This window comes from Alligator mississippiensis, chromosome 5, assembly GCF_030867095.1.
Source record: "Alligator mississippiensis isolate rAllMis1 chromosome 5, rAllMis1, whole genome shotgun sequence".
In the NCBI taxonomy this organism is placed as follows: domain Eukaryota; kingdom Metazoa; phylum Chordata; order Crocodylia; family Alligatoridae; genus Alligator; species Alligator mississippiensis.
The window spans coordinates 187,256,657-187,272,603 of record NC_081828.1 but is presented as its reverse complement, the minus strand read 5'-3'; the positions used below and the strand labels follow the sequence as shown (position 1 = coordinate 187,272,603).

Genomic DNA, 15,947 nt, shown 5'->3' with positions numbered 1-15,947 from the left:
TCTGATCCTCACTGCCATGCATTTGCATTTCCACAGACCTGCATTTTGTATTTTGGCTTCTATTTTACCCTTGAGAGCACACAAAAACACCAGCAAACTGTCCCTATGCCTGAAGGAGGATATTTGTGCCCAAAAGCTTGCAAAGAACAATTTTTTTCCAACTATTTAGTTGATCTAAAAAAAGATATCACATTTATATAAAGAACCTTCTCTGCCAGCAGAGATGCAGGTAGCTTCCCTTGAGCAGCTGGAGCAGTGAACAAAGTTGGCCAGAGAATCTAACCAAAGCCTTCATATGTGTAATAATCCACTACAGATTTTTTATGTATTATACATAGATATGTAGTAATTTCCATTACATGCACACACACTTAACAGAGTGTATATGTAGTAAATATTAGGGCTGTGCAAAGCTTCGGTCGCTGATTTGATTCAGAGGAGATTCAGCTCAATTCAGTGACCGAATCTCTGAATCTGAATCAAATCAGGAGACCCATTAATCTCTGTGAATTGAATTGGAAGCCTCCGATTCAATTCAGAGAGATTCAACGATTCAGATGTAGACACAGCTTTATATGTTTTTTCTACGTACCTCAAGGTACCAGGTAGCTCATGAACACTGAGATGGGGGGGCAGATAGAGCATCCCACAGGAGCGCAGGGAGGTCCCCAGCATGCTCAGCAGAGGACCTCCCCCACCCCCCAGCTCAGCAACTGGCGCCTCCTGGGTCTGGGGGGGGCAGGGCACCCAGGGTCCCCCACATGCTTGGTGGCAGACCTGGAAGTGGACTGGAAGTAATTATGGTCCAATTCTGGGTCTGCCATCGAGCATGCGGGGGACCCCCCGTGCTCCTATGGGATGCTCCATCTGCCTCTCCATCTCAGCATTTATGAGCTGTGCCTGGTACCTCAAGGTATGTAGAAGAAACATGTAAAGCTGTGTCTATGGCTGAATCGTTGACTCTCCAAATCAGAATTGAATCTGCAGACTCAGATTCAGCTGAATCAAAATCGGGACAGTGATCCAAATCAGCGAATCGAATCACTGTCCCCCGAATTGGGCCGAATCCAAATCAAATACAGCCCGCTTCACACACCCCTAGTAAATATGCATAGGTAGCATGTATACAGGCTACACTACTATATACAGCTACACTGCCATATGCTATAGATAGTTTCACTGCTACATGCATATATACATAAAAGGAAAAACTGCATGACAGCAGTAACTGTTGAGCTGCTGATACACATTATATAAGATACACACACTCATGTAAGTAGTAAAGAGATAGAAGTTAGCTGTGAAATTGTGAGTGTGTGATTACGTGCTTATAACACAGGTTGTTAAGAGCACTTGAGAAACTAGACAATTCTGACACACTGCTAATTCACCAAGTTCCTTACATCTAAAACTGAGAAACTTATCTGGCATACTTTTAAAATGGGGCCTGTTTGGTTTATAGATTTTAGGGGAAAAGAAAGAAACGGTGAATGGATGAGATTTCCACTCCAGTAAGTGCCCAAGAAATAGGGACTGATACTTAGATAGTATTTTCATGATGATTTTCTCTTAAAAGTTTACACTCCTTACCCACATTGCATACATCTAACCATCAAAAAAAAAAAAAAAAAAAATAGAAGCAGGAGACAGTCACATTAATTTCACCCTCAATAAATTAGCAAGCATGACACATTTTAAACAAACAGCAAGAACAGTTACTGCATTCCTTCTGTAATTTATTGGCTCAGAGTGGATCAAATTACAAAATGTGTAGGGTGTCGTGCTGTAGGCTGTTCAAGCTGGGTTTGCAATGTCTGCACCACTGGAACTAAATATTTACATGACTCAGAAAGATTTAATCTCAGGATTTTTTCCCTTTATTTAATTTGTATGCTATCTTTATCTACCACCCAGCACATTCCACATTGTCTCTAAAGTTCATGAAAGAGATGAAAACTATAATGACTGAAAAAAACCCAGGACTTCCAAAGAAAGGGAGGGAGCCTGTTAGAATAAGGCACAGATATACCACTTACTTCCAAAGGCTTGCAGCAATACTAGACATTTTTTTTTACAGTTTTATTCTGAAGCAATGGAAGACTCTGTCCCTAGCATCCATGGAAATGATACGTTGTAGGGGAGTAATAATAAGAAAGTAGGAGGGTAGGAAAGATACCAAAATCTTCAAAATAATGTTCTGGTCTATAGGAAGGCCTTCAAAGTGGTAGGACTTTGAAATTGCTCAGAAGTCTCAGAAAAATGAAAACCCTAGCTAGCAAGGGACAATTGGTTGATACAACAACTACCTATTTGATTACAGACATATTTTTATATATACTCAGCCCTGACCCCCCATACATATGTGTGGCATGGAGACATGAGCAGACCAGGTTCTTTGGGTAAATGTGGTATCTTTTATTAGACCAACTAAACAGTTGGATAAATTGTTCTTTACAAGGTTTTGGCCAATCTGATTGCTTCCTATGATGAGATCAATGGCACTGAGGATGAAGGGAGAGCAGTGGTTGTGGTATACCTTGACTTTAACAAGGTTTTTCATAGGGTCTCTCACAACATTCACTCAAGTAAGCTAAGGAAGTACAGTTTGCATAAATGGACTGTAAGGTGGACGTAAAACTAGCTGGATCGTCAGGCTCAAATGATAGTAATAATGGCTCAATGTGTAGGTGGTAGCCGATATCAAGTGAAGTGCCCCAGTGGTCAATCCTGGGACTGGTTTTGTTCAACATTTTACATCAATAATCATTTTGTTCAATATCTTCATCAATGATCTGGAAGATGGGATGGAGTGCATCCTCAGTAACTTTGCAGATGATATCTAGCAGGAGAGTAAGGTTAGGATTCAGAGAGACCTAGGCAAATTGGTGGATTGGAACAAAAGACAGAAGTTACATATAAACAAGTTAAAGTGATCAGGTTTAAAGCTGTAACAGAACAGAAGTTCAGTACACATAAACCAGTTTCAAAATGGCTGAAACTTGTTTAAGATAAACCCGGTTGAATGTAGTATTAGAGTTAACTGATTTAAGTCAAACCAGTTTATGAAACTTCTGTCCCAGACCCCTTCCTGATTCAAGTTAAATCAGTCCCCCAGCATCCCAGCATGCTTTGAAGCCTTGGGCTGAGCTGTGCTGTCTGCTCCGGAGAGCAGGGTTAGCCCTGCCCCTCTGTTCCATAGCTGGAGCAGTGATGGTTGGCTGACAAGGGGGTGGGGGTGGGAAATCTGGCTGGGGACCACAACCAGGTTTGCCTGACGAAGGTGGGGGGGAAATAGCCTGCCAGTCTCTTCTCCACTGGAGCAAAGGAGGCAGGGACTGTGGGCAGCCAGGCTCAGGCAGAGGGGAGGGAAGGGGGTTTACATTCCCTCTCCCAGTGGCATGTGACCCCAGCCAGGGTCTGCTTGGCAGGGGGCCAGCAGGAGACCAGCAGACTCCATCCACTCACACCTCTGGCAGACATTAAGACAAGCAGTTGATAAGGGGATGGGGAGGGGGCAGGAGGGGGCATAATTCCCCTCAGCTCCCCCACGCCATGGGGGAGGGGGAAGAGGGTGGGGAACTGAGGCTGGAGGGACTGGTCCCCTACCATCTGTGAGCACAGAGCTGAACCCTGCAGGGACAAACTGAGAGGTGGGAAGTGTTGGCAAAGACCTGACACAATCATTACATGTGTGTGCTGGAGAAAGAGCTAGGGGAACAGGAGAGGGTCCCAGACTGCTTGGGCTGGTGTAACCAAAGCAAGCAGAGACCCACATTTACATTATAAAGCAGAATCTATACAAGGTGAGAGACTGGAATACCTAAGAAGAGACAAAAGACACTGAATGCATGAGAGTCCTGCCAAAGATGCTATAGGTGACAAGCATACTAATGTCAAGGCATGCAAGGGGAAAAAGGGGGTGCAAGTGAGCATGTAAAAACACAAGTAGAGATGAGGCCTGTGGGATCTCTACTCCAACACCTAACACCACCTGATGATTCCCCAAGAAGGACTTTCTGAATACCTGGCTGTAAGGAGATACTCTTCCCTCAAGATTATATAAGACTTACGCAAGGCTTTCTCTTGTCTTTTTGGTTTATTACATTCCATTTTAAGTTAGACTAAGCTCTGTGTGCGCTCATTGTCTTACTGGGCTGTATCTTAGCTTACGAGAAAATTTTTGGTTGTTCTTTGTGGTGTGCTTGAGGTTGCAAATTGCTATGTTTAATACATGCTTGCTTCAGAGAAAGGACTATTCCTGTTCAAGATTTTATGAATTCAATGCCACTACCTTTTTCCTTGCTCACCCCCATCTCAGCCTGGAAAGGGCTGCTCCCTCACCCCCCCTCAACCTCAAGCAGGGAGGGGGGGAGGGAAGGGAAGGGCAGAAGCCTGGCAAGCACTGCCCCACCCCCCCAAGGTGGACCTGGGCTGGGGTCTCATGTGGGCCAGGGTGGGGATTTAAACCCCCACCCTCCAGCATGCTAGCCCCAGGCTGGGGCCTGGCCACACCACCTCTGTTGGAGCAGGGCAGGAGGGAAACACCTTGGAGGTTCAGTCCCTTCTCTTTGGCAGCGGCTGGCAGGCATGCTCTAGTGGCTCCCGGCTTCTGGCCTAGCCACTGCAGGCATTTGGCTACATTGCCTGGATCAAACATGAATGTCTGTTCACTTATTTCTCAGTTTTATCTCTGCAGTTTAGACTAACCTGCAAAGACTGAATTGATTCAGCCTCAGGCTTTTTGACTGTCTGTACTTGGACATGAGGTTTAATAAGGACAAGTGCAAAGTCCTGCACTTAAAATGGAACAATCCCATGCACTGGTACAGCACTGGTACAGGCTTGGGACTGACTAGATAAGCAGCAGCTCTGCAGAAAAGGACCTGGGGGTTACAGTGGACAATAAGCTGAAAATGAGTCAACAGTGTGCCCTTGTTGCAAAGAAGGCTAACAGCATACTAGGTTGCAAGAGTAGGAGCATTGCCAGCAGATCAATGGAAATAATTATTTCCCTCTATTCAGCACTGTTGACACCACATATAGAGTACTATGTCCAGTTTTGGGCCCCCACCACAGAAAGGATGTGAACAAATTGGAAAGTCCAATGGAGGGCAACAAAAATGCTTAGGAGGCTGGGGCACATGATTTCTGAGGAATGGCTGAGGGAACTGGGCTCATTTAGTTTGGAGAAGAAAAGACTAAGAGGGGATTTAATAGCCTTCAACTTCCTGAAGGGTGATTCCAAAAGAAGATGTAGCAAGATGTTCTTAGTGGTGGCAGGTGACAGACCAAGGAGCAGTGGTCTCAAATTGCAGCAAGGGAAGTTTGGGTTAGATATTAGGAAAAAAAAACCTCTCTCAGTTGGAGGGTAGTAAAGCACTGGAAAAGGCTGCCTAGAGAGGTTGTGGAATCCCCATCCTTGGAGGTTTTTAAGACCTGGTTAGACAAAGCCTTGGCTGGGATGATCTAGTTGGGGATGGTCCTGTTTTGAGCAAGGGTTGGACTAGATGACCTCCTCAGGTCCCTTCTAACCCTAATTTTCTATGATTCTATGTCCTAGTATGTGCGTGTGTGGGGAGAGGAAGTGGAATCACGTGGCACACATGAATCCATGGGAATTCCATTGACAAAGATGACAGTTTTGTTGCAAACCTACTTTAATTTTTGTTCTATATGCCTTAAAGAGAAAAAACATTTGAAAGATTTACCTCTCCATTTGTTAGGAGAAGTATATCAGACAATATTCTAGACAGTAAACTGTGCCAATTTTCCTTGTTTGTTGGCATCTGAAACTTTCAGCTTACTTGGCATATAACGGTTTGTGCTATAAAAATCAATGTAAAATAAATCAGGGTACTGAAAAATTAATCAGAGGCCAAAATGGTTAATTCTGTAAGGTTTGTTAAGTAAAGTGTAATGTTTTACCCCATAGCAGAGCACACAGTTATGTCCTGAACAGTTTCATTTACTGCATTCTCTGTGTTCAAAGGTCAGCATGACAACATTCTCCACCTGTTCTCAGAGATATATCAAGGTGTCACATCTTCCATGACCCCAAATATGCTCCTTACTGCTGAAAAGTAATTGTATACAGTCGTGAAACAAAGCACCTTGAGGCAGATTCTGGGAGACCAATATTTCAAGATAGGTGGGAGAAAGCAGATACTTATAGACAAATTCCATTTGTATTAGAGAATTCAAAAGCAGAATGGAAAGCTAGTAAATGGATAACAGTAGCAACTGGAGTATATATAGACTGCCCACAAAAGTATTATTTTCTGCTATGCTAACAGCTGGTATTGTATTTTCATGTGAGATAGCTAGTACCAATTGGTCAAAGAGAATATATATTTCATATCCGGTCTGGTCTCAGTGTTGTCCAGTTCGTCTTTGTGTACCCTCAAATAAACAAAACAAGTCTTTAGAAAACTATCCATTTCAGTGAATGTTTGAGAGTAATAATGAACAGTTAAATTAGTCACCTTAAAAAGTTTCAAGAAATCTAAAACTAAAAATGAGGTAATAGCAACAAAACCTATTCAATGCAACCCACCCAACTACAATTCTTTTAATCACATAACATTTACTTTTATAAACATTTAAAGTACTATTTAAATATTGTTTTCATACCTGATCTCTCAGCCGTTCCTGGTGACCCATTATTGCTGTAGCATGATGGGGATATTTCTGCTTCAGGTGCTCCAGAAAAGCTTCTCTCTTTCTGTCCATTTCTGATGTCTGCATTCCTAGTATTTCTTTGGAGCTGCGAGGGCCACCTACTGTATGTCTTCGAGGGATATTGCGGGTAGACTTCGAAGTATGACTGTTTCCAGTAGCTAAGTGTTCTTTAGATCGGATACATTCTGCATCATCTAATGATGTTACATGCAAATTGTTTTTTCTCTGATCTGCAGAGGGGTGGGAGGAGAAGAAAGATACAGGGTATTATAAAAACCTTAATCTAAAAGAGTTACATTTCTAAAAGGAAAAAAAACAGCTAAGTCAAGTTTTTAAAAATGCAATAGCATGCAATAAACTGTTATCTATCAATTAAAGGGGAAAGGCATATTGGTTATTAAAACTAAGGCCCAAAAAGAATAATTTATATAAGATGTGTTATACAATATTTTACACAGTACATATCAAATTGTCACTACCACCTCACATAAAATCGAACATCATTAAAAAAAAGACAGCCCTTTCATACTGTCTTTATCATTCTCTGAAGTGAAAAGATGATAGGACAGATCTCTTACTTTCTGCCCTTTAAAATCTGTAGGATGCTTTTCACAAGAAGAAAGTTTTCTTCAATAGGCTGCAGTACATTTAATGACCCCATAACTAGTCTCCTTAGGGAAACCAACTGATAAAATTCCTTTGACAAAGCAGATTTGAAATCCTTAATCTTTTCTCAGTGTGTTTTCAAAATGCTCTCAAATAATAAGAGCCCCCTCCCCCCCTGGTTTTCAGACTGTAGCCTGGTTTTAAATGTCATGGATTTCACTTGGATTTTATACCACTCCAAGACAGGGGACTGGAAAATACAGCATCACTTTTCAATAAACCATTTCTTGTGCAATAAAATGAAGCAAGTTTTATGTGATGTAAAGGATAACAAAAAAGTTAGATATACTTTACTACTTTAAAATCTACTTTAAGCGCGATGACCACTGGCACTTTTGTAAACAGATAGCCAGATACAAAGGGTATGTTAGTGCTTATCTTCAGGTAACTGTGTAACAAATCTTTAGGTAACTGTGTAACAAATCTCTTGGCACATGAAAAAAGAGTAGGTTGGAGGTTTATTACCTAATACCTAAGAAAAATCCCACTGTTCTCTCAGGGCCTCCCAAGTCTGTTTATAACCTTACTCACCCTTACTCTGCAGACTTAACTGTCCTTGTTAACATTAACTCTTTATAGAGCAGGGGTTGGCAAAATACGGCTTGTGGGCCAGATGAAGCCCATGGAAGGGATATGTCCAGCCCATAGCGGGTTCCTCGGGCCCACCTGGTCCAGGACCCATCCAGCCACAATGCGTCCTGCTGCCCCTGGGCACGCAGTGGGACTAGAGCAGCTCTGCAACTAAACTGCCTTTCTAGGTAGCCCAGGCAGTGGCAGCTCCTTCTGGCTGCTGCTGCCACCACTGCCAGCCTCAGCTCCATAGTACCTGCTCCGTGCCAGCTGCAGACTCACCTGTCAACACTGAACAGCTGCAGGAGCAGCAGCACTGGTGAGGCAGAAGTGTGCTTGGTGTGGGGGGAAAGCAGCCCCTTCCCCTTGCCACCACCCAGCACTTCCTGCAGCACCCGTACAGAACCTGCACTGAGCTGCCCTATGGCTTACCTGTGCTGCCCCCACTGCCCTGCTGAGCAGCCTGGAGGTGGCAGTGACAGTAGTAGAGGCAGCTCAGCAGGGTGTGTTGGAGGGCTCCCATGCACAACCCACCATACCCATAAACCCTCCCTGCAAATCCCACAACCATCCTCTCCCCCACACACAATCAAACACCCCACAAACACCGCACCCACCCACACTTCTCTCCATATGCACCCCCCATGCATTCGTGAACCTCTGGGAGGAGCCCTGCTCACTGCTACCCACTCACATCCCACCACACACACATACCCACACTCCCCAACACATATCACCAGCCACCCTCCACAAACCCCATACCCACCCACATCCACATACCCCCACACTCCACATACACCCACATCCCCCAACAAACCCCATACCCACCCACTCACCCAAACCCCACCACACCCCCACAATATACAAGAGTTAGACTTCATTTTGAGCTATTATGCAATCATCTCTATTTACATGAGGCAAGCACACACAAATCAGGACAAAAATACTTTTTTAAAATAAAATTAAAATATGTTATTATGGATGGTTGATTTTTAGTATGTAATTAGTGGGGGGTTTTGGTTCCAAGATGGCAAACCCACTTCCCAAAAGGAGTACTTCCAGGGCAAGGGGAGAGACTTCCAGTGGCAAAGGTCAGGGGTTAGGGGTGGGACATCTGGTCCCAAGATGCCAACCGGGGAGGCGGGGCACCTGTAAAGGGGGGGATGCCCTTGCAGCCCTTGACAACTCACCAAAACTCGTTAAGCGGCCCTCCAGCCAAAATAATTGCCCATCCCTTTTATAGAGTATTTAAAATAACAGAATGTTTCTGTGTGTAAATATCTTTAACATGGTCTTTACTTTTGTCACAACCCAAGGGTGTGATTTTTGTTTGTGTGTGCTTTGGCACCGCTGAATTATTTTTCCACTGTTTGAAGCTTTCTTTGCAGGGTGCATTTCTTCTTTGCAGCATAGAAATGCACGTTGCAAGGAGTTCCCGCCATTTGTATTTAAATTCGTGCCCCACTATTGGTTGTTTCTAAATTATTCCCACGTGGCGGCCAGCGATTGGCTTGCTAGCTGTATAAGAGGCTTGAGTGGTTTCCGCCCAAGTTGGAGAACTCCGAGGAGAACCCCGCAAGGGAGGAGGAGGAGACTTCACATCTCATGAAGATCTCTAAGCACTGCGGAGCCTATTGGACCCAGCGTAAATATCAAGAAGGCAATAGGGGTCTGATCAGCCTCTCACCTCTCCCCGTCGCCGAGTGCAATCCTCGACGTATCCCTCTTCCCTGCGCGCAAAAAGTTCCACGGAGCCTCGACAATTTCGTGTGAGTCAGAGTTTTGTCCGAGTCCTTAACATAGGGATATAAGCAGAGCTTTCCCTGGGAAACTGTCCAGCCTACACCGCGACCATCTACGGTGTAAGTAAACAATCTTGAATCAACCATTACGTGTCCGTGCCTAATTCTAGCGTGTTGCCTGCTTTCTCCGACCCCGCATGTCCGGGCTGCTGGCCACAGCCCGCGGCGCAAAAAGGGGCCCCGGATCGCTCCTGGCCCACACAACTTTCATCTGTATGCAGCTATTTCACAAATAGTGTATTCACAATATTTACCTATGTGGAGTTAAAACACATTCACACTGTAGGACTGAGGCCTTAGATTGAAAGTTCTTTGAAGGATGGACTTTTTCTTGAGCCATCTAGCCTGCTCATTAGTCCATGAAAGAAAGTTTCCCCTAGTTTCAGAATATTAAACCTTGCACTAATACAGATCAATAGTGCTGAAACCAAAGCCCAAATCCAAACCACACCAAAATTTGTTAAGTGAATCCATCTGGCATGTCTACAGCAAGTTGAACAAACCCCCGGTATGCAAACACCCCCAAACCCCGGGGAAATACAGATATTCAGGTGTAATCGAACTGTGGGTCAGGCTTCCGCTGTACTGAAGAGATCTGAAACAATATCACTTCAAAAGAACCACTTTCTCCTGATTCTAAACATTACACTCACTCATAATCAAAAGATATTTTTATCTGTATTATACACTTGTTTGGCACTGCTTAAGTAACTCCAATGTAGGAAGCACTAGACATAAAAGCCAGGCATTTATACTTTTGTTTCCTTGATATGTTCCTTTAATTATGTTCAAAACCAAAGAAAGACATGCAATATAGTTTTAAAATCTTTAGCTGATTTTGAGCAAGCCAGTTTTCTAAAAGCATATCCAGAATTAAAACAGTAGAGCAGCAGCTACACATGCTATTGGACAACATTTTTTCCATGTATAACTAAATTAGAAAAACATCCAACTGCAATAACCTTGTAGTGATCTCTTCTAAAAAAAATCAGGGGTGAACTCATATGCCCAGATGCACAGTTTAAGAGAAGTAGCAAAATGACTGTTTTACTAAATGTAACTATTCCAGATGCACCCACACTTCATAAGATTTCTCCAACCTGTGCCTCAAATCAATGGATGTCCAGTGAGGGGGAGGTGGAATCTGGCACTGGACATGTGCAAAATACAGGCGTATTTCTGAACTTGTCAAAATGAAAGTGTGGGGCAAAAAAAAATGTTTGAACTCCACCTTAACTTGAGGCCACTTTAGATGATATCTAAGCATTACACAAAAGCATAGATACCTAATATCCCTTCCATGTAAATTTCTATATGTAAAATGGTTCATAAGAGAAATTCTTAGCATTGAATAGCTTATGGACACTTCCTTCACGATATCGCTATAAGTATGCCATGAAAGTTGATGAAATTGTAATTCTTGCTCTTGCATCTCACCTCAAAACCAACCCAGACTCCTCACTTCAGTTCTTTGAGACCTGTAAAGATGTTCGTTGAAGCACGAAGATACACAGACACACACAGTCAAGGATGTTTACCCTTTATTCACTATATACAGATATATCAAGAAAGAACTTAAAGGCATAGCTATGTTAGGCATTTCCTAATACAGAGTATGAAAATGTCCTAAACTCACACAAAACCTGCCGGTCTGCTTCTGTACATTTGGTAAACAAACATTACACACACTGATTAAGAGAAAGAAATGGGTTTTGTTATCTTTGCCATCTCAACATGGACCTGCACATTCAGCAGTCCACTGTCATGTTAGAATACACACACAAGATGTGACATTTTTTCTGTTAAAATGACAAGAATGCTGCATCTCTACTACTTCTTTCTGGTGTGTATCCTACAACATTGGTTAGGAATGGACAAGATAGCATGAATAAAACAGCAGCCAGCTGCCTGAAATTTGAACTAAACTAAATTTCAACTTTCTCTAAAGTAGGGGTATCAAACATACAGCTCACAAGCTGGATCTGATTCATGGAGCCCTGACATTTGGCCCCTAGTACTGCCCCTGGGTCTGATCAGACCTACAAGGAGCATGACACACACCCATGGCACAGGAGGGAGTTTGTGGGCTGAATCCAGTCCGTGGACTCCCTCCCTTTCCCCCTCTTCTGACACACCTGATCTGGTGGCCACTCCAGCCAGTTTGGGATTTCCACTGTTGGTGGTGTGAATCCTGAAGTGGCCAGAATGAGAGTTACATGAGGTGCAGTCTGGCTGGAATGGCAGCTGTGCTGCATCTGGTGGCTGCCCTTGAAGGACTGTGTCACCACCTGCTTTGGGACACATATCACACGTGGTGCCTGCTCCAGTCAGTCCAGGACCCATACTGCATGTGCTCCTTGCAGGCAGTGCATGCAGCACAGGACCTAGACTAGCCAAAACAGGCACCATGTGCAGTGCAGTGCAGTCCTGGATATGCTGGGGCAGGTACCATGTGCAGCACTGCCTGTGGAGCCCATGCAGTGCAAGTCCCAGATCAGGTATGCTACAGGAGGCGGAGTGGGTCCATGGGTCTGATCCAACCTGCAGACCAGCACCACACTGCTCATATGACCCCAAAGGCCAGATGAGTTTGACACTCCAGTTCTAAAATGTTTGAATAGGGAGAGGGATCCCCTCTCTCATGCCCTCCTAAATAGTCTTACATTGTCAATTGCCACTTCTCACCCATTGTACCTGGGAACATATTAGCCCCACAGTTTGTGTAATTGTAACTGTTGTTGGGTCAGAGGCAGTACAAACTAAGAGCAAACTAAGAGCAAGTTTCTGGACCCTGCTATTACTTAGTGGCACTGTAGGTAGGTTTTCTTAGAAAAGGCATATAATGTAGAATGGCACTTAGAAAAGAGTGGGCCAGACAACCCACATATAACTGGAATGTGTAAATGGATCAGATGACTGCAGGGAATAAGAGGAAGAAAAAAGATTAATTTGATCGTCCCTTGAAAGGAGAAAAAAGCAAAAACAACCCCCACCTCCACCACCAAATGGGTATCTGATAAGCCTGTCTGCCTTCTGAAAAGGAGACATATTGACATTGACAGGCTGCTGGACCTACTGCTATGATGTTGTGTGAAGAGAAGCAGAATAGGATTATTTAAATAGCAGGACAAGAGCCTTGTATGAAATGGGATTAAAATGTTGTATACTTCTTAACATGTAGGTGCTTCTGAATCCCAACTCCAACCTTTTTCAGGTTTATCCATTACTACAGTGAATAAACCTTGATGAACAAGTTCCATCATCTTTACCTTTTAGTGGAACGTACAAGATAATTCAGCATAAAAATCTGTCGATTACCTGCTGTGACTTGAGTCTTTTAGCTCAAAATATATTTGTTGCAGTGCTTCAGCATGCAGCTAAGTTACTGAAGTTTCACCCTCCAAGGAGCTGCACTGCAAGCTAAAGACAGTCTACAGAAAACATGGTAGTCTTTTTGCTTAATAACCCTAAACTATTTCTACATATTTCATAACTTCTATATTGTAAGTTGGAGCAAAAACACATTTGAAAGCACTTTTAGAAATAAAAAATGTGCACTTGTCCAACACCAAACTATGAAAGCGGGTCTTGAAACAACCAATAGTGAACATATATTCTTTCAGAAAACAAAACCTGTTCATTATAGGGTGTACACAGACATTCAGGAACATTAGGGAGAGGTTAGATTGAGTTAGAAATGGCCACCTGATCTAAGGTAATTTGGCATGGTGGTGGGGGGTGGGGACATTAGTGGGAGGCTGGGCTAGGGAGGATCGGGGGGCAAGTAGGCTCCGGAAAGGGGCTGGGGGAGAAACAAACATCGGTGCCAGGGAGGGGCTAAGGAAAGTGCAGCCCCAGGGCTAGGGTCAGTGGGTGAGCTTTTCCAGCCCTGGGGTTGTGCAGATCAGGGCAGTTAGATAGATCTAAAAATGGGCAACCCAATTTAAGTTAGACTATCTCAAAAGCAGTGTTAACTCAGATCAGGCCATCCACTTTTAGATCCATCTAACTGTCCTGACAAGCTCACATTTAGATCGTCCTAACTAGGGATCTAAGTGTAAGGTCAGCACCTGGGCGAACTAAGTTATATTGGGTGGTCATTTTTAATGCGATTTAACCTCCCCCCAACCTCCCCAAATGTCCATATGCACCCGTAATTTGTAGCCAATAGCAGCGTGCTTTTACCGTCTCAAAATGGACTTTCTGGTCCTCCTTTGTTGTTATAATATACTATGGTTACAAAGTTTTCTATACAATTACTATATGTGAGCCCAAGTCACCAAGTTTGGATCTGAATTTTACTGGATCAAGAGTTCTTGAACTCAGGGTTTGGTCCAGACAGACCTCTGACTTTTAATATGACTTGAATTTCAGCAAATTGTTCATGATTAATATCGAAGAAACAGGTTGTTGGTGATTTTTCCTTTTCTTATTAAATTTTTTTGAGTGAATTCCTTGTTGCTAAACATAAACACACACATACACATACATGGGATGTGCTGCTCACTGCTATTTTTTTCTTTTTGCTATCAAGATGATCCAAAAGAATGTCAAACAATATGAATTATCACACTGGAGTTTCTATGTTTTTTCAGAATATGCAACTTATTTGAAAATCACTATTATATTATTTTTATATCAAAATATTTTTCAGTTAGAATTTATACACAAATATATTATAATATTTATTACATACATGGGAGCACAAAAATTTAATTGAAGTCTCAGTGAGAAACACCATACAACATGCACAGAGGATGTTCACAAAAGTTACCATGATTGGCGTTCTAAAAAAAACTAGAATATGCAGATTCAGATTAAATTAGGTATTTATCATGCTTTTTATTCTGAATGGAATAGCCCACATAAAAATTCATCAGGAAACAGTTTTCATTAAGTTTTGGGCAAACCTAGAGTACAGCGGTAATTGTACAAATGCACCACAGCTGACCTTACATGAAAAAGCATGCTCATAATTTCTTGGCTTCATTCCAAAATAAACTCAACTGGTTTCACACAAAGTAAACTATTCTTGTGGCAATCTACCGTGAATCTCTGATTTAAAAAATATAAACTGAAAAAAAATGTAATCTGGCTTGCTTTTACAAAATGAGGGGTTACTTTTTGCCTGCAGCTGGAATATAGAGCATTTAAAGGGTAACTGCATTTATTTATCTTTCCCTAGGGAAGCAGCACCCTCCATATCACATTGCTTAGTGTTATAAAATGTGACACCAATATACCATGCTTTCCTCTTTTGCTATTTAACCTCTCTAAAATAACATTAAACTTCTAAAGACAAAGAATTCAACAACTCTTCTAAACTCACACGCACAAGAAATATACTTATATTCCATGCATTCAGTATCTAGTTATAGAAAGCAGCAAAGAGGGACATGTTCAAATGTAACTCCCGCTTTGACTGATTCTGTTACTTACCCTTCATCTGTCTGCTGTCTTTTGAATAAGCCAGGCACAGCTCAAATTTCTGGCTTTCATTTTCCTCCATTGTCCCTGCCTACTGCACAAGCTTTTTTCTCAAACTTTAAAACTGCAGCTTGAAAAACTACCAGAAACAGCCTCCAGGAAAAAAAGGAAACCACCCTCCTCTACAGCACAAAGTTCCTTTAAAAAATGAACTGCATTCCAGAAGTCCAAGTATTCGCTATGGATCGGTAATGGTCCTCAGTGGAATGGTGGGCAGTACTTCCAGAGGCTGCTGCTGCAGCTTACTGCTGCTGCTGAAATAGTCCTGAGCACTTCTCAGTGTGGGCCCCAACAGGTGATGGTCTTTTCTGCAGGCAAGATCCTAGCCTGCTTGTTTTCCACAGCCCCCAACTACACATATCCTGCAGCCAAGTAGCATTATGAAAGAGAACATTTCAAACATGATTACAGGCCTGAATCTCTGCTGGAATCCGAATCCTTCGCTTTTTAAATCTCTGTCATGGGACAAAGCCTTTCCACAGAATATTTTTTTTAAACACATAACCACTGAGCCCACAACATTCCTGATAAATGCTTCTCTGTCTTTTTTAACATGCAGTTTAAAAGTAATTCATTATGTAAACACTCCGAGGTTTTGTTTTCTGGTGAATACTTTCAAGCTGTTCACAGAGTAAGTAGAATGAATTTAAAACATATAAAGACAGCCCTTTTAGCAAAGCCAACAGAAATGAGCATAAACTACAGTAACCTATATGGAAGATGGAACGTTGGCTAGCACAGACT

At 42.6% G+C, this 15,947-nt stretch overlaps 1 protein-coding gene across 9 annotated transcripts in view; it reads right to left on the bottom strand.

The window, feature by feature from the left end:
- KIAA1217 (KIAA1217 ortholog) overlaps positions 1 to 15,563 on the bottom strand; it is a 279,741-nt gene extending 264,178 nt beyond the window's left edge. For 5 of the 9 annotated variants that reach the window (XR_002093624.2, XM_019497788.2, XM_019497783.2 and 2 more), the window contains exon 1: positions 6,631 to 6,908. Coding sequence is in view for 8 of the 9 variants with exons in the window: in XM_019497788.2 (XP_019353333.1) it covers positions 6,631 to 6,744 (114 nt within the window). In the remaining variant the exon portion in view is untranslated. Of the gene's footprint in view, positions 1 to 6,630; positions 6,909 to 15,155 lie in introns of those variants that run through there. The other 4 variants (XM_006258396.4, XM_014608974.3, XM_019497828.2 and 1 more) reach the window with 4 other exon arrangements.
- Positions 15,564 to 15,947: the final 384 nt, after the last annotated feature.